We start from the raw sequence: 24,292 nt of genomic DNA on the forward strand, positions 1-24,292 counted from the left end.
ACTTACAAAGTGTGATGTATGCTGGATGCACCACATGAACGGATTAAAAAAGGTACAACATGCAATTGTTGTAATTGGACATTGTTGATATCTGTTGTGAGACATTTATTTAGCATGTATGGAAGGAGTCTCCAGTGTCAGCACTTTGTATCAATCAGAGGTAAAGCTGTAAATGTAAGTTTGCAAACGTGACAAACTGCATTTTTGTTTTATTAACTTGAAAAGAGAGAATAAAGAGAGGCAATGGAACGACTGTTGATAGCTGCTGTAATGTAAGTTATATCATCTAGCTAGTCAGGAAAAAGTATTCTAAATTAGGGAGGAGACTCAGTCAGGCACGTAGAAAGCAGATGTTCATGAACTGCTCATAAACAGAAAGTGTTTAGCCTTTGATACAACTTTGGTGCTGGAAAAAATGTCTAGCCATTAAGCAGCTCCGAGGCACCTGAATAAAACTGAGAGTGCGGATACATGCAAGTTACTTTTAGAGGAAAGTGAAAGGACACAAAGCATTTTCTGTATTTAAAAAAAAAATACACACCATAATTTATATACAGCCATCAAATACAAATTACAAAATAGTACTTTGTATTTCCAATGCATTTCCATCTCTGGCTGTGTGTCAACACATTTGGGATGAATGGAAAATGCCTCAAGCAATGAAACATGACTGGGATGACATCAGTGAAATACGGCTTCCCTAGAGTTTCATATTACAACAGAGGAGATGATCTTGACGTAGGATGTAAATGGTGAAAGTATGAAAGAGTTCACTGAGAAGCACAGCACCACTAAAACATGAATGAATTATAATAGACTTAATATCAAAAAGTCAAAAACACAAGTGACGTTATATTATATGAAATTGAGAACATTACTGACTTCAGTGGCGTCTGCTATGACACAGTGCCAGCGCACTGAACCTCTTCACGTCTATTAATCACACGAAGTGGCTACATTGCTGACTCCTTTAGCAAATAAAACTCTGGTGCTGTCTGAAAATTCACATTTCCGTCTACAGAGCAAGGTTCATGTCATTCAGACCAAAACAAATAAAGCATCTGATTAAATCAAATTGTGTGCCTGTGACTCAATCTGAGATTCCAGTTACATATTTCTTACCTTGCCTCGCAAGAATCAGTGGCTGGTTATGATTTGGACCATGGACGTCACACACACGTCTTTCAAATTGCAGGCAACAGCAGAACTGATTTGGGAATACTATCAAAAATACAATTTGGGAAACACTGTGTTTCTGAAAATTGGTGATTCTTGTGACATATTTACATTTTCAGAAATTGTACAAAGTGGAAAAGGAAACATTTGATTTTCAAACCATGAAACAGTACAATTTTATTGTATCATGTCACTTGAGCATGATCACTTGCCACGAATAAAAAAAAACGTTATTTAACAAGGGAAAAGCATATAATCGTTGATGTGGTGATGAAGTCTCCATATTTGTAACCATAAACTTTTCACCACAGTTACGTCTTCAGGACAGAGGACTTTCTATCATAACAAACAGTGATTTTCAAGAGAATTTAATACGTGGGAATTTTACGTGGGAAATGTAGCGCACTTCACGTACGTTCAGCAACAATATATGTAACTATAAATGGATAAAATGTACACTACATCAATTTACATATTTACCTATTATCTATAACTCTGTGGCCTTGTAAGATTTTACGTCCTTGTAAATTGTGAGAAAAAAAAAAAACCATCAATGAACGAACAAACAAACAAACAAACAAATCTGTCACTCAAAGATGGATGGATAAACAAGCAAATAAACAAACAAAAACAAGTATTCTTCCCTCAAGGATGGATAAACAAACAAACAAACAACTAAATAAATAACATTTATCCTCCCCTCAAATATAAACAAAAACAAACAAACAAATCTCAATTTGAACCTTGTTTTAGTCTGTACTACTGAAGAGTTTACCAAAAGAGAACATGGCAGATGTGTAAACTGTAAACCTTATATTCTGCTTCCTCTATGGGGGGTTTAAAAGACGATAACCTTTGAGCCATGTCTGATATCGATTGCAACATTTATTTAGATTCTGGTAAATGCTCATAAATGCTCATACTGTATTGTATTTGAGTGCTGATTAACAGTTTCCATGTCATTTACTCAAATTGCAGTTAGATGCTAATCAGGATTTTTCCCATCAACACAATGCTCATATGATTTTTTTTTCTTTTTTTTTTTTTTTCTCAAAAATAAAACCAGAGAAAGGTCTGTTTTTTCCAATCACAGTTCATTTAGCTCAATGACGACTGGAGGAAATCACTGGGGAAAAGAAAAATAAATAAACAGTGTTAAAATAAAGGCTTGTCTGTCCACTTGGGTTTACAGCAAATATTTGATTAAAGGTCTGGAAATACGCAGCATATAAAAATGTCGCTTATGTGTTCATAAAAACGTTCAGAAGGCACTTTCTTTAGGTAAGAGAAAAATCACAGTTGGGGAGACTGCTGATCGAGAAATGACTGTCTGCATAGCATGAACCGAAGGGTCGAGTCGCTACAGCATCTTCCAAACCCTCCGTAACATGTCTTTTTCCTTGTTTTCTGGTATATATTTAACTTTAGGATTGTAAAGTCGAAACTTACAAAAATTCTTTCTTGTTCTCCGGCAAGTTTAGAAACATATGCTATGTACACATTTTCTGTGTCTCTGGGTGGCATACGGTCCGATAATATTCAGACTGCACACGAAGGGTTTGTCCACTTAGGTGAACCATCCGTCCTCCCCTGTGTGAGACAGTAGCGCCGTCTAGAGGCATCAGCTTGGCCTGACCAGCGATGCTGGAGTGTGTTCCTGGTAGAGCCGTATAGTCTCTGAATCGTAAGTGTGTGTCAGTGCTACCTGGCCCTCAGGCTCTGTAACACGCTGTAAACGTCCTGCTCTCTGCTCAGACCCTCAAACAGAGGCAGCAAGTCCAGCAGCTCCGTGTCTGTCATGTCATCAAACCATGATTGCACCGGGACCTAAAACAAAAAATACACAACACAAAAAAAAAATCACAAAGGTTAAAACAAGTCAGGATAAAACTGTAAGAACATAAGAAATGACAGAACTCCAAAACCATCTACTGCTAAACTACACGAGTGTTGATTCATTTTCTATACCAGCAGCTATGAGAGTAGTTTCTGCTGTAACATAAAGGACAGGTTTATACTAATGTGTTATTGTTTTATAGTTGATGCTCCGGCTCACTGGTTAATACGTTGGACTTCTGACTGGAAGGCTGAGAGTTCAAATCCCAGCACCACCAAGCTATCACTGCTGGGGCCCTTGAGCAAGGCCCTTAACCCTCAACTGCTCCATTGTAAAAATGAGATAACTGTAAGTTGCCCTGGATAAGGGCGTCTGCCAAATGCCATAAAAATGTAAATTTATATAGTGAATATGATACTTTCTGTAAGGAGAAATACGTGTGTAAGGCTTATTGAAGGAGTCTCCAGTGTCAGCACTTTTTAACAGTAGATTTTCCACTACATGAAAGTCTTCAAGACAGACTTTCCGATTCTAAGTACCATGACAAGCTGTGTTTTTTTTTTTTTGTCTCATTAACTTCAAGAGAAAAAAGAAAAGAGAGGCTGGTGAGAAGACGACTGTTTATAGTTGCTATAACGTAACTCATAACAGGAACCGACTTGTTTCATGGAGATTCCACAACATTAAATGTAACTATAAATGGTTAAAAAGTGTGATCCTAATAAATTCATTAATAAATTGAAATCGTTGGCAAATCACTGTGGTGTAAGAGGAATAAAACCCTTCTGGACATGCTGTTATCAGAAAATAATTAACTTTAGGGCAGTAACAGTAACTTCGCTTTCCATCCCATCATTGATTATTTTCCTATAGCAGCACAGCCTGTTGCATGTTATTCCTTAACAAACAGTTACATTTGTATTGTTACATGCACTGATCTGCCTAGTCAAAGACTCTTACTCTAATCATAACTTTTCTTTATAAAGCTCAGACTCTTACAACACCTGTATATTATTCTGTAAGTAAAAAAAAAAAAACAGTTCAGATAAAAACATAAATTAGGTATATTTAACCAAAATCTCAGAGCTTCTGTCACAAAAAACGTTAAAGCAGTGAGAAAAGAATGAGAGTGACCTTGACATGGCCTTCACACACCCTGCTGTGATATATAAACAATAAACCCTCAAGTTTACTTCTGATTCCTCCACTAAGATACAGCGCTGTTGATGATGAAGGCTGTGTAGGCGAGTGATATAAAGATCTTCACTGGGTTTTCATAGAGTCTGAAAGTCTGAACATACTACCAAGAATTGTTATTACATCATTTACCATAAAATAATATAGAATAATACAGAGTTTATACTTATTATTTAACAATCTATTATTTAATACTGATATTATTAAACTATTTAAAAAGTCACTGGATTTTTCAGTTGGAAACAGCAACAAATGTAGATATTGCTAAATGTAAAATAAATTGAATACAAAATAAATGTTTTTTTTTTTTAAATCACATTATCTTATTTATATTTATAGTATAATTTACACATATATCAAAGTATTTTAGCCTCATCTATGGATATTATTTATTTAGAATTTTACATAATTATTATAAAATTATTTTTATATTTATATGTAATTGCTTTATTTATTTGTTTGTTTGTTTACTTACTCACTCCTGTTATTTGTATTCTCAGGTATACTGTACATAATATTTAAATATTTCTTAAAAGAATTACTACTTAGAAAAAAGAATTATGTATTATTCTATCTATTTTTGCATTTCAGCATGTCATGTTAGACTTCTTTTAGTAAAGATTTATGGAATCTTGCTTGAGACATAAAACATGTCAGATATATTATCCCTTCATAAGAAATAATAAAATAGTTCTTGATAGCAGGCTCAGATTTTTGGACTGCACTGTTTGAACACAGAAGAAATGTCTGGCTGTGAGGATTCAGGTTGAGACGTACGGCGTTCTCCGGGTGGAAGATGTACGAGGCGGGCGAGTTGTCCACTATGATCACTTTGCTGAGTTGTCGGCCCAGCCGGCTGAGGTCTTTGACGTAGTTCCCTCGGTGGAACACGCAGGATTCCCTGAAGAGGCGCGCACGAAACACACCCCACTGATCGAGCAGATCTGCCACGGGGTCAGCATACTGCACACACACACACACACACACACACACTCTTAGAGAACACACTCACAGCCTATTCAAACACCCCAACACTTAGCAACAAGTGATGGGTTTTTAAAGAAAATTTGTAGTTAACACATACAAAAAACACAATATTTGAAATACAGAAATTAGGCAGATTGAATTTGTTTTTAATAGTAATGTTTCCTTGTTGCTGATATTTAGCTCAGTTTTTACATTTCTTATGCCATCTGCGTTTCACATAATAAAATCTGCCATCTATAACATGTTTCCACACAGTAATTTTTTGGTCAAATGGTCAAATCGGCTCAGTGCCCTCTCTAATTTTAATAATCTCTTAGTCTGCACTTAACATGCGTTCTAATTTCACTAATATTTAATATCTACCTTCACTAAAAGTATTGGCACCCTGCAGACCACCAAACTCACTGTGTCTCAATCTCAGTAATTCACCCTGATGATAATTCATTTCATTAAAAAATGTTTTAGGCTTGTTTTCATTTCATATCAAGCCAAATAACATAAATGACTTTCTTTCAATCATTTACGAAATGCATATTTCAATAGACTTATGTTAGAAAACTAGAACAAATATATGTAGATTTTTGGTTTTAAACATGTAAATACTACTTGTGCTCAAATTCTGCTTTTGCAACGAGCTTTTTGTACAGATGAAATATCACATCACTAAGCGATTCTCTTATAGGCTGATTTTTTATCTCATATCAAGCCAAAGAAAATGAAAAGTTTGAGTGGTATTTTACTAATCAGTTAAGTGCTTAACATAACAAGTACTTGACTTCTCATGCCCATCACTAGTAGCAACTATACAATACAACGGCAAAGAAATCACACTGAATACATTCTCTATGTATTATGATCTCTCCTGAGGTGTGTATGTGTACTAATGAGTCTAACCTTAGCTAAGCTGGCTGTGAAGAGCACACATTCGAACAGTTCACCCATCTTCTGCAGAAACTCGTCCACATGAGGTCTCTTTAACACGTAGACCTGCCGGCAAAACACGCAACACAGCTGCTGTTCAGAAACACACACGGCTGTTTTACCACAGACTGATACACTCTGATACACTCTTCTTTTCTTCTTTCCTCTCATGTACAAGACGTTTAGTCACTGCAACCCAGTACAAGTAATCAAGAACAGGCCGACCCCGATACATAGAGCCTATCCTGGATTACTTGAACCAGGTAACAGCCATGGACACGACCTTGACGAGACACGGTGCAGGAGGTGGTTCTGGTGCAATGTACTTCTTCTCACTTACTGACTCGCCTACAAAATTCTCATTTTCAAGGCAGACTAGTCTGAATCTGCTGACATTTCTTTATAATGCCTCCTCTTCTTCCTACATGCTATTCCCTTCTATATATGATAAAGCAAATCCAACAGCAGAATAGAAAATAAAACTTTAAAATATAACATTTTTGTCTTAATACACTTAATAACAACAACCCAAAATACTAACAATATCTAATACGCTAGTAAACAGTATAGGAAACTATTAGCAAAGACGTTAAAGTCAACCCAAAATTGTACATTTAAACCATTTCAAATATTTTATGTAAATTGTTTAACATGTTTTGAGTGGTAAAGAATGTTCATTAAAATGCCAGAATGCATAAATATACAAGATATGCTGATTAAAACACTCCATCTTCTCTGAAATCCCTTGCTAGTCTAGTCGGCTAGTTAACTGCTAGTAAGCTAGCTCACATTTGTCATATATGAACATGAGACTCGATTTAATAGGCATATTCTAAGCTTAACAACTTAAACAAGACATACCACTAACATACCTCCTGTTCATCACTAACATTAGCAAAGCTAGCTAGCTAGGTTAGCTTATAGGTTCTGTGGCTAAAGTACCATGGAGTACCATGTAAAGTTTTTTTTTTTCTGTAGTTCATATTTTGTACTTGAATTGGGTAGTTTATGGTAAGAAAGGATTTCACATGCTGGATTTTACTACTGAACATTACTGGATTTAATGTTATAATTCAAAATGAAGCACTAATTCGGTTTCTACAGTATCTTCAGTACCATGTAAGGGTACCTTCATGTACTCTACACCACACTGCATTATAATCGATAACCAATGTTTGACATTTTCTGGTGTCCACGCTGATAGACTTCACATTACCTGATGGACCGTTCCATCGATTTCCACAGGAACGATGAAATCTGCATTGCTGATGGGCTGCGGGAGCAGAACACAGAGGTTCAGAATAAAAATCACTGACATAAAAGAACAGATAGAGAAGCAGACATCATGGTAATGATGTCCTAAAACCCTGGGTCTATATTAGATTACATTGAACATACTTCCCAATCATTCACATTTGTAGATTGTATGCCGTTAATAGCTGTTATGTCGCACATGTAAACGATGCACAAATATTGACAACAGACATCATCTGATAGCCGCAGTTTGAATATTACTATCATATCAAAATGGAAAATGTGTGCAAGCTTCTAACATGTAAAAATCTACAAACAGCTCCAGCAATATTCAGATCTACCTTCATGCTATATCCCCACAAATTCTAAACCTGTTACGACTATATGATTTCTCTTCCATCTTCACTAACTGCACTAATTTCGACGTCAAGTAACCCTTTTCACGCCACTTTTCACACTACGGTGAAACTTGTGAAAGTGATGTAGTTACGAGAGTGAGGATTGTACGTCTGAGTGTTTAAGAAAGTGTTAAAAGCAAGCTTCGTGCAGATATGGTCAAACAACAACACGTGAGATGACAAAATGTCCAGTAGAGGGTGTATGAGCTCCATGCACCATGTACACAAGGACTTTCTGAAATTTCACCTTCCAAGAAATTACAACCTAAAACAGGACATTCCTCATTTCTGGATGTTTGTCAATCATCAAAATGTAAGTTTTTGTACAGTATATGCTTCAACTCTCCTGGAAAATATGTCAGCAGTAAATTGTATGAGAATCACAAAGCCAAGAAGTTCTGGCTAATCATTCACCCTCGGATAGACCGCAACGTAAAAACGTCAGTCTGTGTATTTGGATTATTTCTGACCTTTCGTCAAATGCACTGACTGAACACACACTTCAATTAATCCACTTTCTTACAGGCTTCTCCACTTCTCTGCATTGATTTCTTTCTCTGAACTGCATGTTGCAGTTCCACTTGACCTTCAAGTGAACAGGCACAAAATCAACTCAATATGTGGCCCTCAACAGGCAATTAGTCAGCAAGACCAGACCACATCTCGCACACTTCAGTCAATGGAAAAAAATAACCACTATTTTTGTGGGGACATGGGTGTATAAATGTGCCCTCACGTGGCTGTGCAGTACAGTACGCCTCAGGGACACGCCCTTGGGTACAGTCCTCTTGCACTCTTTCATGTAATGTGTGTGGGTGGCGGAATGGGTGTATTTGTACATGTGGTGTGTGTGTGTATGTGTGTGTGTGTGTGTGAGGGCGCGAGTAAGCATGTGTGCGCGCACAAAGGCATGCATCCCTCACTCCTTCCCTTTCTCCGGGCCTCTCTCTTTTAGCCAGCGCCTCCCTTCTCTTTCCTAAGCAACGAGACGAGCTGCCAGGCGGACATTTTAATGGACACACTGCTGTTAGAGAAAGAACTTTACTTTCACTCACATCCTCTCAATAATCACAGTAAACAGTACAACAGAACGGCACTAATGCATTAAAATGTGTTCATGTGTGTATGTTTGTGGTCGTCTTTATAATGTGTATTAGTGAGGAGTTTGTGTGTGTCTGCATGGGTGTGAGTATTTGTGTGCATGCTTGTACTCATAAACATGAGACACTTTTGCCTACTTCCTGCTTTTGCCCAAGTAAGTGCAGACACACACATCTCTCTCTTTCTCACTCGCTCTTTCAGTCTGTCTCACGGTATACAATCCACACGTGACAGCAGCGCAATGCATAATATCATGCAGATACAGGTCAACAGCTTCAGTCCATGTTCACAACAAACATCAGCTGCTTTAAGTATTTCAGAACCTGTTGATCGCCTGGGATTTTCATGCACAAAAATATGGTGCAAAAAAACATCCAGTGAGCGGCAGTTCTGCATACAGGAATGGTTTGTTTATAAGAAAGGTCAGAGAAAAATGGCCAGACTGGTGTGAGCTGACAGGAAGGCTGTGGTACCTTAAATAACCACTCTTTACAACCGTGGTGAGCAGAAAAGCATCTCAGAATGTATAATACTTCAAAACTTCAGGTGGATGGTTCTACAACAGCTGAAAACCACATCAGGTTTCACTTCTGTCAGCCAAAAAAGGAATCTGAAGCTACAGTGGGCACAGGATCACCAAAACTGGACAGCTGAATGTTGGAAAAACATTGTCCTTTTCTAATTTTTAACTGTTTATATACAGTATATGAGTGTGTAAGTAGAAAGTAGAGAAAAGTGTCTCATGTTTTACAAGTTACATGTTTTTGAATAGGTCGTTATGTGTGTATGCGTGTGTGTGCATGCATATGTGTGTGTGTGTGTGTGTGCGTGTGTGTGTGTGTGCACACGTGTGTACGTGTAAGTGCAGAAGATGCACTAGCTCTGTAGTGAAATAGGTCACTGGGGTGAGCAGGTGCCTTGTGAGGGGAACCTTTTTTAGGCCCCATACTGGCAGTAAATCTCAGCCGAGGATTTCATTCAGCTGGGAGTTTTAATCCCACACTGAGCGCTAAACACACACCGTCTTCTGCAACCAAGCCTCGGAGCACTCAGTGGATTAGGAGTGATTGTGAAATACTTTACTGTAGCTCAGTGATGAGCTCATAGCTTGCATTCCATATCAAATACATCTGATTGTAAGAGTTTGCATCCCTGATGGTTCCTGGGTGGGGAAAAAGAGAAATGTATCTCTGTTTTACAGTTTATCTAGAGTAAATCTCTGAGAATTTCTCCATATCGATTTAGCAAAATTGATATCATTTTCCTGTATTTACTATTACTATCTTAGGATACACTGTTTTTGTTATTTACGATAATTTATGAAGGCATGAAAATGCCATTTGTCCTTAGGGTATGCAAATGTTTGCACTTAATTTGCTTTAAGACATGTTTTTGTAATAGTACGTGATCAGCAATGATGATGATGGTCAAAATGATTATCCAAGCTCCTTGTGGAAGAACATTTTGTATTGTTGGTTGTGTGGATTCATCTCATAACATTCAGAAAGAATTTAAGGCTGCATCCCAAACCACATAATGTGGATAAATAGGCACCAGTGGCGTACTGACAAACTGGTTAGTTTAGTCGTATCTCAGTATTATAGACTTTTATGACTGTGACAGTTATAGAACGGACACTGGAGTAAATTTAATCAAAGCTCCGTGCACCTCTGAAGCCAATAAATACAAACTAGCCTACTAACTCTAGCTAGCTATCTAAAATACAGTGTACAGAAAAAAAATATCACATCTGGTCGCTTTTGATGTGTGTATTTTTATTACCTTATTTGTGTTCTCCATGTATGTTATTATATATTTTCTGTATTTTATTCTTCAGTTTGTCGAACATGTTAACACAAATCTAAAACAAACAAAACAAATGCACAAATACCTCATTGTGAGTTCTCTAACTAAACCACTACACAACTGAGTAATGATACAAATGCCACAAACAGGACTGGCTGACTATCATCTATTATTCACTAGCTTCCCATCAGATAAATGTCTTACTTGTTCCGCAAGAAAAATGATAAAACATCACTCCTTTACTTTTAGTCTCCCTCACTGCCCTGATTAGCTGCCTGTCACCACAGAGTTGGACTTCTTTCATGCCTAAAATTAGGGCCGTCATAATAAAACTAATTTATTCTAGCCATCTTGCATCACTTCACATAGGATTATATGTAAAATCTGAGCTGGCTGTTTAGGAAAAAGGGCCTTGTGTGAAATTTTTAGACAAACTACTTCATGATGAGTAACAGAGGGTGTGGTGTACCTTAAAGGAGCTGTGTACCAGGGTCTCGTCGAGGTCGATCACCACGCAGTTCTTGCCGTAGTCCGTGATGCTGACTTCAGGTAGGAGGTATTTGGCTGGAGACTGAGGAGAGGAAATGGCGCGTACAGGACCCAAAGGACAGCGGAATGAAAAGCAGAAGACAGAAGAGGAGAAAAATGGTGATTTGTAGGGGAGAAAGAATTGGAGTTGGTGTCATTACTATAGGAGATCTGAGTGGTGTTCAAATTGAAGGCTGTCCACCGTGCAAACCATGAAAGCTTTATAGCTTTAATTTCACACCCAGGACGCTCTTGACATTGGCCTGCTGTTACCTGCTGTGATTTTTCCGTGACTCGTGTTAAAAAAGGAGGGGGTCCTGAGGCTTTTGGGTACAAGCTAATCAAGAAGATTATGATAATGGTGTTCCCCCAACGTTTGCCTCCTTTGCCAAGTCATGGTGATTACGCACAATCTGGATGTATAATTAAGAAGGATAGTGAACATGGGAGCAAGAGAGTGAGAGAGAGAGACATGACACCTAGCTCTAATGTGAGGATGTCCTCTGGTATGAAAAGCACACAGATGGCTTCACCTAAGGGGGTGGACACACACAGACACACACACACTTGTTCTCTCACTCTAATAGCAGGGGTGGAAAGTAACGAACTACATGTACTCTCGTCACAGTAATTGAGTACGTGGTTCTCTGTAACGGGATGTTTCTGAGTATAATTAAATCATACGTGAGGTTTTTTTTCCTACATTTTTTATCAACAATCCAGAGTAAAAAAAAAAATAAAATACACTGGTCCTCATTTATCATTTATATAAGCTGTAAATGAGTAAGTGTGTAAATGTAAAACGAGTAAGTGTGTAAATGTTCGCATAAGCCAAACCGAACTAAAATTTTTCTAAGATTTGCAGAAGTTTCAGAAAAGCTGATTTTCTTCATAATCGCATGTGTATGTTGATCACCGGTAAAGTGCAAAGTGCATTCCCAACACAGCTGATGTGCATTTAGTGACGCCGACAAAACTCTATAAAACTTCCAAGCGCATGCACAGCTGGGAGCATGAAATGAATGATCAAAGTCAAGTCTGAAAAACAGAAGTGGAAGTTATTTTGACTCAAAATGAACGATCAGGGCAAAGTCTAAAAGACAGATGTTTAAGTTATTTTGACTCACTTCTATGCCAGTAAAAATATTTAATAATATATAATATTAATAATAATCAGCTGAGGCATTTGTTCACGGCTTACGGCTACGCACAGACAGACCAGTCCTTCCTCGGTTTATAGGGTCCCATTTCTTTGGTCGTAATTGAATGATTAGTTTTATTTATCTGAATTTATGGTTTTGTGTTAGTTTGTTTTCTTCAATTTTTTAATATTCTTTAATGTCAATAATATAAAACGTTTGATTTTCACAAAATGTTCTCGGTGGTATTTTTTGTCCCGGACCTAGTGAACTAGCGTGAGGATGTGTTTCTAATAGACTCCAACGTAAAAACGTAACAAAAACATAACAAAAAAAATAAAAATAAGCAATTTTAAACTCAACGGTATATTCCAGATATAAAAGTGTGGTAATCCATGCAAATTATATGATTTTAAGTTGATCAAGTAGAGATTTACGCTAGTTAGTTTTCTTATGTGTAAATTTATAGACTCAGGAGCACGAGCAGGATACAAATGTTTTTCCAAATTTACAGGATTTTCATGAGTACCAAATTTCTTGTGTAAATGCTCGTACGAACGAGTTATGCATAAATCCGTTCGTATCCAGTTTGATAAATAAGGCCCAGCTGATATGTGCAAATAATTTATGTAATTCAGTTTCAGGACCCGATCAAAATAAAGCAGTTTCCTGCTGAAAGTCAAGCTCCAAATGGTTAGTAGCAATGTCTGAGACAGTGGAGACAGCCCTGTGCAAGGTATCAGCATTTTACATGTCAACATCCAACCTGCAGAAACATGTGCAGGTAAGCGATTAGCAGGTATACAACATTTTCAAATTAGCTGGGTCAACAGATAGATGTGTAAAAAAAAAAAGAAAATTCTATTTGTGTATTGTATTTGTGTCATTTGTAAAGCAATTACTCAAGTAGTTTTTCATCAAATGATATTTACTTTTACTTGAGTGGTTCTCTTACTAACATGAATTATTATTAACAGTATTTTCCCTCAAGGATGTGTGCCTTGTCCCCTTCCTAACAGTGGGCACAAAGTACACAATACTGCATCATTTGCATCTGCATCATTACATGCAGTTATTTATGCAGTGTACTGGTATAATGGTAGATGCTTGAAGTGTGTCTCTGTGTGTCTGTATTTGTATACAAAAGTACATCATTGTGTGCAAGAAGCAAAGGCAATGAAGGACGAGCTGCGTGCTGCGTGATGTATCTGTGCCAGCGATGCTGACTGTGGGAGGTCCTTATCCACCGCATTCAATAATTAGCATACCAGTTTTAGTTTAGGATGTGAAAGCCTGATATCGAAGCAACATGCATTTATATCAATTGTCAAACATGACTAGTTTTATCCATTTTTTTTCTGTAGTGTCCTGTCCACTGCTCTTTTGGTTATTAATTGGGATTTGAATACAAATACTAATGACTAAAAGTATTTATTTATGTTTTCCGCTACCTCCTTGATCAATTTCAAAGCCCAATCAACTCAATCACTGCACTGAAGGCTAATTATGTATATAACTGTGGTTCTGTGAGTTTTGGATAACAGCCAGGGATGGGGAAAATCACCTGAATACCTTCTTGTACTGTTTGCACACATGCCGAGACCTTCAACAAAGTCACAAAGTGACTGTAGCAGATGGGAGTGTGGCTTGGCCTGGGTATGTACTAGGAGGGAGGTGTTCAGAGACGAGCTAGAGGCGTTATGACTAACGTGGCACACCTGAGCTACATACATTTATGCGATCTTTCTGTCTATTTCTCTTTCTTGGTCATGCACACACAGAAATTGATGAGCAAGCTGGAAAGCTGCCCAGTCATTTGTTGTTGAAAAAGTTTTCCCTACTGACATACTACTGTCCCAAATAATAATCTCACATGCGCACTCATCCTGGGTCTACTAAGTTCTCTGAGTGAGAATCAGCGTTTCTATGAATTTGTAAATCCAGTGAGATCAAACCATAGCTGTTGAACACTGCGTACTCTCTCTCATCTTAATAAAAAAAAATGGTGACAACCAGTTTAATACTCACAATTCACATATTTATAGAACGAACATTTACAACTTTACAAACCTGAGCCTCCGTGTCCCTTAAACTCGGTGTGACCTTGACATTTACCGCAGCACCAGTAAACAGATGGGCATTAAAACCCTCGCCTAAATGATGTTAATATGACGTTTATTCCGTCGCTCTCTTGTTTTCTCTTGTACATTCCGTACAGAATACAGATGGAGGATTGCATAAATAGCAGGCAATTGTCCTTATTTGATATCAAACTGCTGCATCATTATTTTGTCAAGCATCATTAGCTATAAATACAAAATATGACAAACATCTGTTTGGCATCTATCTCTTGTTAGTACATAAGCAGTTAGTTTCTTTTTCCTCAGGCAAGAGAGCAATCTGAGGAAAACTGCTGTCCAAATTCCTCTTCGTGCATTACAAAAAACAGAAATCATGCAAATCAAATCAATAACATGGCTTGACAGGCTGGCATAAAAAACCCTAATCTGAGCTGCTGCTTAGAATCAAGACGTTTGCATAAAGTATAAAATAAATATAAATATACTGATATAATTAATAATGAATAGAAAAAAACTCAGTAATGAAGAAAATCATGTGCCGCATATACTGTATGATTGGTCAGAGAAATGACATTCTCAAGATTTACTACTGAATTCCTCTCTTCTCATCTTTTATATAATTGATTATTATTTCTGAGTAATTTCTGGCCTAAAAAAAGAGCTGTTGTAATTCTCTATGCTATCAGAAGCTTTGTTCGTTTACCAGAGACACTTTCATGTCACTTTTTTTATGGAGATAATTTTTAAAATTAATTACACTTATAAACTAACTTCATTAACATTGTCTGAGGTAGCTTACTTGTTAAAGCTAAGTTTTATGGTTAAATCATGGAAAATATATATATATATATATATATATATATATATATAAAGATGATCTCTTTTTGAGACACGGAAAGGAAGAAAAGGCCACTGTATGTTCTTACAAGATCATCTGACAGCACTGATTTTATTCCCCCAAGACTCAGGAGATATTCTTTTTATTGTGAAATGTTAAATAAATTAGCTTTTTTTTACATTTTCACTCATTTCTCAATTTTTGAGCTTATTTCCTCATTCAATTTCCTTTTCATTCCTAAGGCATCAAGGCCTTCTGTATAGCAATATAGCAATGATGTAGTAAAGAATGGAGGAATTCACTCCTAACAAGTATGAGGTTGCCCAGATGGTCATATCTGTGGGGATCTGTGACCATTAGTCTCTCTGAGGTGGGGGATTGACACACTGACACTACGTTCACACTAGTAAGCGATAAGTCGCTTGTGTCGCTTGCAGTTTGTCTCTTGTGCTACTTTCGTCACTTGATTTTTAGCTCCAATCAGAAACAGTAGTATAACTTCTAAAGTTAGCACAAATTAAATAACACATGCATGAGTCTGAAAATTGGTTGTCTGATTTACGATGCAAGCTAGACTTTATACTTGCTTTGTTGGCAGATTAGCAATGATCTCTGATACGTACATCCTTCCGAGCTATATTTTTCTTGTATCGTCTCTAGACATGTTTAATGAGAGGTTATATATGACAGGATAAGGTGAAGCCACCTTCTTCTTCCAAACAGTTAATGGGAACTTATTACAAACAGAAACTGAAGTTGTGAATGGGGAACTAAAGAAATATCGGACCACGCACAACATAGGAGTGGTCCGAGGAATCATTCGAATCAGTCGTTTGGAGGAGTCACTTTACTGCCTCGTACCTAATTTGCGTAGAATTGAGAATGAAATTGAGAATGTCACTTTGTCGCTTGCTAGTGGAAACCTCACTGGAGGAACTGCCCACTGCATGTCCGACTGAATGTTAAAGGTGCTGGCTGGACATTTGGGTATGCTAAATGAAAAAAAAAATTGGATAGGAACACAAAAATCCTCTACTCAGAAGAAAACATTAATAGATTCCCAAGTGGCTCAACAGAAAAGTGTTTGCCCTATTGTGCATTTGGCAAACTCTCTCTCCAGGCAGTCACAGTGACATGTGCCAATCGTGGCTGTCTGTGAGCTCCTGTATGTGGAAGAGGGCAGATAGCACTTTCTTCTGAGTGTGTTACACTGCAACATGAGCAGCAGCTTGAAAAGATGGAAGGAAGCAAACGTTAGCCTTCACCCTCCCTGGTTGGTAGCTGTCGTATGACAATATTAAAACATTATTTTAGAAACTGGATTTTTAACCATTAATTGATTATGTATAGATGACAGAAATTCATTAGATGGCACAGACAATGTCTGCCACATGAACTGAGATCAGATTAGGTGATATCAAGCCTGATATCAAGGCTCTAAAGACAATCGACCCATTTCTCTGCCACGCAGGTCAAGATGTCTTATTGTTTGCGTAATAAGGTTGAGAGATTCATTTAAATCTCATTTCACCAGGAATAAGATAGAAACAATTGCATTTTATGTTCCAGCAGCTGAAAAATGCATTGACTGCGCAACAGAATGGGCAAAGACAGGTCCTAATCCCAAAATCTATTAAGCACATACAGTATATGGGACAAAAATATGCTGCAAATTGAGTATTTCTGAGAACTAAATCTTCCAGTAATGCAGCTCAGCCACTGCAGCGAGTCGGCTACCATCAGCAAACACATTAACTCTTCCTCCTGTTATAGGGCACTATTACTTTTGTTAATTGAATGATTTGTCTTATCTGTCTAAATTTATGGATTTGCTCTGGATTGCTTTCTTTCAAGTCATTCATTTGAAGTTTCATTAAAAAAATTCATTAAATTTCTATGCGCAATTTAAATAATTAAGTGATTTAAACTGGTTCTAAAGTGATTTAAAGTTCACATTATTAAGATTCCTTACACTTGTTTAATAAATGAGGTGTGTTGTGCATTTAAAACTACTTTTCTTGAAAGGTGTCACTAATTCTGGGGTTACGAGCCCAGTGTGATTAGAAACTAGGTTTCTTATGTCATGATAATTAATATAAAACCCAGAGAATGCGTTAGGTATGGATAGATATTGACATGTATACTGGAGAAATGGTCAAAAAAAAAGTGCAAGACAGACACAAAAAGCAAAGCTTCACATCAGACGCAGGCACAAGCAGGTATAGTGAGTAAAATATACATACACTGGGGATAGGGATGACCTGGACCTGATCACACTGAGAAACAAAAAGAGGGAGGGAGAGAAAGAGAGAGAGAGGGAGAGAGAGAGAAAAACATCAACATAAACACTTGGAGAATGTAAGCAACGAACAACATTAAGCTGCTTATAGCTACAGCTAGGCCATGAACAGGCGCCCTGTCCTGGAGTGTAAACTGATTCCCTCTGTTTTAAGGTTCACCAAGTTCGCATGAATTTATGCGCTCCTTTTAAAGAGAAGGTGGTCTGAAACAAGGTTAGCTCAGAGCGCATGCACTTGTAAATCGGTGGGACATTCCGCTGCAGAATGCGAGGCTTTTGCGAGTAAACACCACTCAGTAACGTGATCCTACTCGCGCCCATTTATAGCTGTGTGTACCTGCCTTGGCAGCATACGTGCATGTTTGTGGAGGAATTGGTAGCATACCCTGGGCACGGGGTTGCTCTGTGTGTGTGTGTGTGTGTGTGTGTGTGTGTGTGTGTGTGTGTGTGTAGTGGGACAGAAGAGAAGAGGAAAGGAGACACCAAAAAAAAGTAAGGGGGCACTGAGCAATCCATCATCTGAGACACAAGGGCCATTTTATGGGGACTGGAGAAGTGGAAGAGTGTGTGTGTGTATAAGGGTGCGTGTGTGGGCGGATATTGAAGAATGTGTGTGTGGGGAAGCATGCCCATCATTTCTGAAGCTGGATGGTAAACATCAGGGTGAGTTCACTGGGTTCGGAACAGCTGGAACACTTTGCGGTGAGGATGGAGAGGCCGAGCACACGGAGTGTACACAAGCGAGGAGTGAGGCGAGACGACAAACAAATCTTTAGCTGAGATGGTGGTAGTAACAACGTCAATTAAACGCTGTTTTTTTTTTTAAATAGATCCTATGCATGCTTTAAGCAGAAACACACACACACACACACACACACACACACACACATGCTTACCTTAGGAGAGCCGCTGTTCTCCTCAGCAGGTGGAGGCAGCGAACACGTCTTGTTGTTCTGAAGCGGCGGGTCCACATTGTAGTTGCGGAAGCAGCAGAAGAAAGGGCTGAAGATGCTCCTGCTCCTGTGTTTCTTTAAGCTGCTGTTCGACTGCAAGACTGCAACGAATAAAAACGGTCACTGCAACATCTGCACATTCACCTTCTCTGCCCTGTAACTCAGAACACTGTTGCCTCACATCTGTTTCGCTCACTCGAAGGAGGTTGGAGCAAAGAGAGGGAGGAAAAAAAAAAAGCTGGAAAAGTTGTCTGTTAGTCAGAGCGGCTGCCACAGAGGGCAAACAGGACCTCCTGTATTAACGTATACACAACATGTTTCCATGGTATCCATGTTACCTTTGCCCCATTCACTCGTATGCGTTCTGTCTAAGCTACGGCTCATACATGCATGTCATTAGACAACAGTAATGGGTTCGGAGAAAAAGAAGTTACGCAACTTGCTGAGAAGCAAAAAAAAATGACTACTCCCCAAACCCTCCTCTAAAATGGACACTGTGCAGATACAGCTGATACATAGCAATTATATATAAGAATTTTATATATATATATATATATATATATATATATATATATATATATATATATATAATGTAACTTAAAAAAGTACATTGCTAAAACATTTGTCAGAGTGACAGTTATGTAATCGTATTTGAATTTGACAAATGTATTTGTCTATGAATTTTGTATATTTGAAGTATACACACAACACATTATCCTAATAAATTTCTTTTTTGCTGTTGTGTACATTTATACATTTACTATTTTTGCCCATGAATTCAGCAGGGGTAGATTTACCTTTAAAAACACAGAATTCAAAATGGCTGGTTTTAAAAAATCAGAATCCTAGATACAAATCTCAAAAAGTCAAATACCATAAATACAGATTTTATGTAAATTTTATGTAAACTTTATCTAAATGCTAAATGGTAGAACCCAGAATTTAGCCAATCACAGTCATCTGTCATGATCAGTGAAGTGAAGTGAAGAGACATGGAGTAGAGTTAAATGCAGTAAAAACAGATGATTTGAACTGTAATCTAAAAGTTTTTATGTTGTACTGAAATATTAAGAAGCTAACATTTACCCACATTTATGCTACATTTATGCTACATTTACACTAATGTTAGCATAGCTTAACTAGCTAGAACATTACCTAAGTAGTGGCACTGATCATATACCAAGCATCAAATGTTTAACATCACTGTAGAAAACTAGCTATTTCAGTAGAACATAAACCTTTTTATGTTCCTGGATGCTTCATATTTTGCTGATTTTACATAAAATCAATTTTAGAGATTTGAATTTTTGAGTTTTAAATTTTAGACCTTTGAATTTTTGAGACTTGATTTTTTGAGTTTTGAATGTTTAAGATTTGAATTTTTGATATTTGAATTGGTTTTGAATTTTAGAGATTTTAATTTTTGTGAATTAAATTTTTTACTACAGAATTTTTTAGATTTTATATTTTTTTAGTTTTGAATGTTGAAGATTTGAATTTTTGATATTTGAATTAGAGTTTTGAATTTTTGAAATATGAATTTTTGAGATTTGGATGTAGGGTTTAGATTTTTCATAATCACCAAAATGTAACCCATAATCTTGAAATCTGTGTTTTTAAAGGCAAATCTTACCCTTAGCAAATTCAAACTAAGAAAAGAACACTGTCAAAATGTAAATTTATTAAATACACCGGAGGAAAAAAAACAACTTTATTTAATATAATGTATATGTCATTCGAATATATATATAAAATGTTTTGTCAGCTTCTAAGCTCCACAGTGATGTTTCATGCTTTTTTACACTTTAATGAACCGTCCATTGCCTCCTTTTGAATAAAAATATATTTAAGTGTCTACAGTAACAAAATTGTGCATTCTCAGTATGGTGTTGTGTTATATAACTGATTATCAGCACGTGCCTGCATGGAAGTGGACGTCAATGCTTAATGTGTAAGACATTTTGCACGTCAAAATGACCTGTAGTCTAAATTTAATCACTGAGCTGTCAATCTCTTCTTAAAAAGAGAGATGTTTTAAACCTCGGAGCAGGCTGATGTCAACAGCCTGTAATCCACGTTTCCCAACTCAGCATGAGTCATCTCCCAGTCGCCAAAAATCTCCACATCCTTCCATCTGACAGCATAAATAACGTTATTATCAATTATAGGAAAAATATTATGCAATGATCCCCAGGATGAAATGAGCGCATTTCTAATTACTCTGCTACATATTACAGTGGAGGGTGTGAGCGGCGTGAAATGTCAGCTCTTCGGGCAACACACTGTTTTACGAGTACAAAAACAAAAAAACAAATATTTCCATTGCTGCGTTATAGCGTTTCACTGCAGACTGTCAGAGAAAAAGGGGAAACAGCAATATGGAGCTTATTCTGAATGTCCTGACATGTTGTGAGAGAATCAGTAACAAAGTGATGCTGTTACTCATGCATTAGCATTAATAACTGTTCCATTACTTTTTCAGAATAAGGCTGCGTTTAGATATTTTAATGTTAAAAAGCTGTGTGTTTCTGCTGAGTTGAACAGACCACTGCATGAGAATGTCTTGGTAAAATACTCATGAACACGTTTAAGGGCTTTAAGGGGTAAAGTGGCATGTTTTCCCAACTTTAGAGACAGACCAACACACAGACAGACAGACAAACCAACTCACAGACCAACAGACCGACTCACAGACAGACAGACCAACAGACAGACCAACAGACCAACAGGCAGACAGACCAACAGACCGACAGGCAGACAGACCAACAGACCGACAGGCAGACAGACCAACAGACTGACAAGCAGAAAGTCCAACAGACTGACAGGCAGACAGACCAACAGACCGACAGGCAGACAGACCGACAGACTGACAGGCAGACAGACCAACTCAGATCAATAGACAAACAGACTGAAAGATGGACAGACAGACAGACAGACAGGCAGGCCAACTCACAGACCAACGGATAGTCAGACAATCAGACCAAAAGACAGACGGACAGATTGAATGACAGAGAGACAGACAGACAGTTGGACAATCAAAACAACAGACAGACTGAAAGACAGACAGAATAAAGGACAGACAGACAGACTGACAGACAAACCAACAGACAGATTGAAAGACAGACAAATAAACTAATTTCACTTTGTCTACAATGTATGATACAAGAAAAAAATGTTTTTGAGGCATTAATGTAGACTCATCAGAAATCACAGACAGGCTGACTGACAGACATACACACAGACCAACAATCAAACTGACACACACCGGCTGGCAAACCGACAAACAGACAGGCGGACCAGCAGACAGACAATCTGACAAACAGACAAAAAATAGTAATAAAATCGCGTCTGTTATAAATATTGGACAGCTGTGACAACATGTTTTCACTGTAGCACCGTTTAGAAACTGGACTGCTCATCAGAAGATCCACGTTTCTGCACAGATTTACAGCCATGTCACATTATGTGCTCTAAGAACTGGCAGCCAGATCCAACAACACCATTTCAATCAGGGAAATGCTGCAAAATTTTTCAACTTTCAATCTTCCTGTAATATTTTAAGTCCCATTTCCTCCTGGTGTAAGTACACCATGCCAAGCACATATGGCTTGAGGACACTTGCAAAGATGTCAGCCATGGCCTTTAACATTTAATTCCACCATGTGACATTTTCCATATCCCTCTTTTTCTCAGCAAACCATCCAGACGAATACAACACAGGCTTTCACCACATTCAGCTACATGTAGAAGGTTGAGTTCACCTCATGCAGATTGTGTTACGGATTGTGCTGATGACCAAACACTCGATAGCCAGTCGATAACAGTGTCAGGTTTCAATGAGGCACAAGTAATCAACTCATTACCTGCACCATTCACTGTTAGCTTTATGCAGGGTTACAAAATACAAACTTTTACGAGCTGTTTATACATGTATGCTATCTTTACTCATTTTCTTATTAGATCTCAATTTTTCCACGTCATTGAAGCACTGCTATGAGCAGTATAGCTATTAATTTATTGACTTTTTCCAATAGTTATGAATCAGTTGTTGTTTATTACATTTTTCTTTATTACATTTATTAAATTTTTTTGTGTTTTGTGATATTTGGAAAGTTTTTGTTTATTTGGGAGAGCACAATAATAATAATAATAATAACAATAATAATAATAATAATAATAATTCAACATTTAAGGGTTTCAGTAATATGCTCTAGCATTGTTTAGGTATTTCCACAGTAGTGTATGTAATAATGCATTAATGTAAGCAGATCCTCTATGCAAACACAATTATCCTGACCTGGTTACAAAGCTAAACACTGAGGCATAATGAAATCTCATCAAGTCAACTGACCCTCTCAACAAAAGCTGATGTACTGCAATCGAATCCTAATAATGGACACCTTGCAGCAGCTTCCCAGAGGATTACACGAAAAACAGGCCCTGAAGGTTGGGGAAAAAAATGCCAAGCTGCTTCGAATACCTATAACCTGCTTCTCTGAACATGACTTGTGGCAGGCTATGGCTTTAAACCGGCTGTATACAGTACTTCAACCAGAAAAAGTGTTTTGCAGAAAGATGTCTTTTGAGCAAGAACAGTGCAATGTTGCAGTTCATATGCTGTGGTGTGCATGAATTTCCAAACTCCTAACCACTACTTCATTGTTCTGAGACCTCCCCATGTTTGTCATTGGTCCAAATATTACTGCATGGAGCGGCTGTTTTATTCCCAGTTTGTGCATTTGCTAGTAGTTGTAGAAGCAGCAGGATTAACACAATCTCAGACAAGCTCAATAATCAAAATACCTGGTGCACTGGGTATTGAAAGTCTTATCTGTAAATGCTTTATCCTGGTAAGGGTCACGGTGGATCCCGGGAACACTATGCATGAGGTGGGAATTCACCGTTGATTGGATGCACGGCACTACACACACACACATTCCCACACTTGTACACACCTGGAGTTGACAATTCACCTTTTGGCATGTTTTTGGGAGGTAGGAAGAAACCGGAGAACCCAGAGGTAACCCACACAAACCCATGGCGAGGTCAGGATCAAACCGGGGACCCTGGTGCTTGCACTATTATGCATGTTAAGAGAATGAGGAGATCAATTAACCTATGAACAGCATAATACATTCAGAGAGTAATGTACAGATCTAATTTTGAGACATTCAGTTCTTTTCCTGTTTGAAATTTACGCCCAGTGTTTTTTCGAGAAGCTCAAAAAAGCACAGCATTGTGATATTTGTGGAATTTGACTATATAGCATCTGAAGCTGCTTTAGAAATGAAAACATTATTAGCTCCAGGTTTTTGGACAATGTTTAGACCATTATTTTTTGGCACTCTGGCTCCGGCTTATTTATATTACATCTTGGATGTTACCCATGGTTCATACTGAATTTTACTTGCCCAACCTCTATCTCGTCTTCCAAAATGAAAAAAATCTGTACAGTCCTGTTCTCCTGCTCCAATACTGATATTTGATACTAAGTCAGCGTATGGAAGTGGGAGGGAACGAGGAGGAAGGAGGCGGGGAGCAGAGCAACCAGTGTGGAAAAGCCTCGTCTGAATGCTGCCTCCTAACCACAGCATACAAACCGTGCTTTCTCCCTGTCACAAACAACATTGCAGAGAGTTTGAGGCTGCCAGACACACACACACACACACACACATGCCTAAAAACATATTCTCTGGCTGCCCACAGGAATGTGTCTGGAGTCAGCCTGCATGGCGATGCCATTCTCCGCTCCCTGTCTGATCCGGAAGATTATGCCT

General features: G+C 37.8%; 1 protein-coding gene across 2 annotated transcripts in view; it reads right to left on the reverse strand.

Moving 5' to 3' along the window:
* Positions 1-619: 619 nt before the first annotated feature.
* Positions 620-24,292, reverse strand: part of ctdspla (CTD (carboxy-terminal domain, RNA polymerase II, polypeptide A) small phosphatase-like a) — a 43,369-nt gene continuing 19,696 nt past the window's right edge. The window contains exons 2-8 of one of the 2 annotated variants that reach the window (XM_026938152.3): positions 18,459-18,616; positions 17,507-17,539; positions 11,147-11,248; positions 7,335-7,391; positions 6,092-6,184; positions 4,988-5,173; positions 620-3,003 (exon numbers count right to left, since the gene is read on the reverse strand). In XM_026938152.3, the coding sequence (XP_026793953.1) occupies positions 2,878-3,003; positions 4,988-5,173; positions 6,092-6,184; positions 7,335-7,391; positions 11,147-11,248; positions 17,507-17,539; positions 18,459-18,616 (755 nt within the window). In that variant the 3' untranslated portion in view covers positions 620-2,877. The remainder of the gene's footprint in view (positions 3,004-4,987; positions 5,174-6,091; positions 6,185-7,334; positions 7,392-11,146; positions 11,249-17,506; positions 17,540-18,458; positions 18,617-24,292) is intronic. The other variant, XM_026938154.3, reaches the window with a different exon arrangement.

Source organism: Pangasianodon hypophthalmus, chromosome 22 (assembly GCF_027358585.1).
Source record: "Pangasianodon hypophthalmus isolate fPanHyp1 chromosome 22, fPanHyp1.pri, whole genome shotgun sequence".
In the NCBI taxonomy this organism is placed as follows: Eukaryota; Metazoa; Chordata; class Actinopteri; order Siluriformes; family Pangasiidae; genus Pangasianodon; species Pangasianodon hypophthalmus.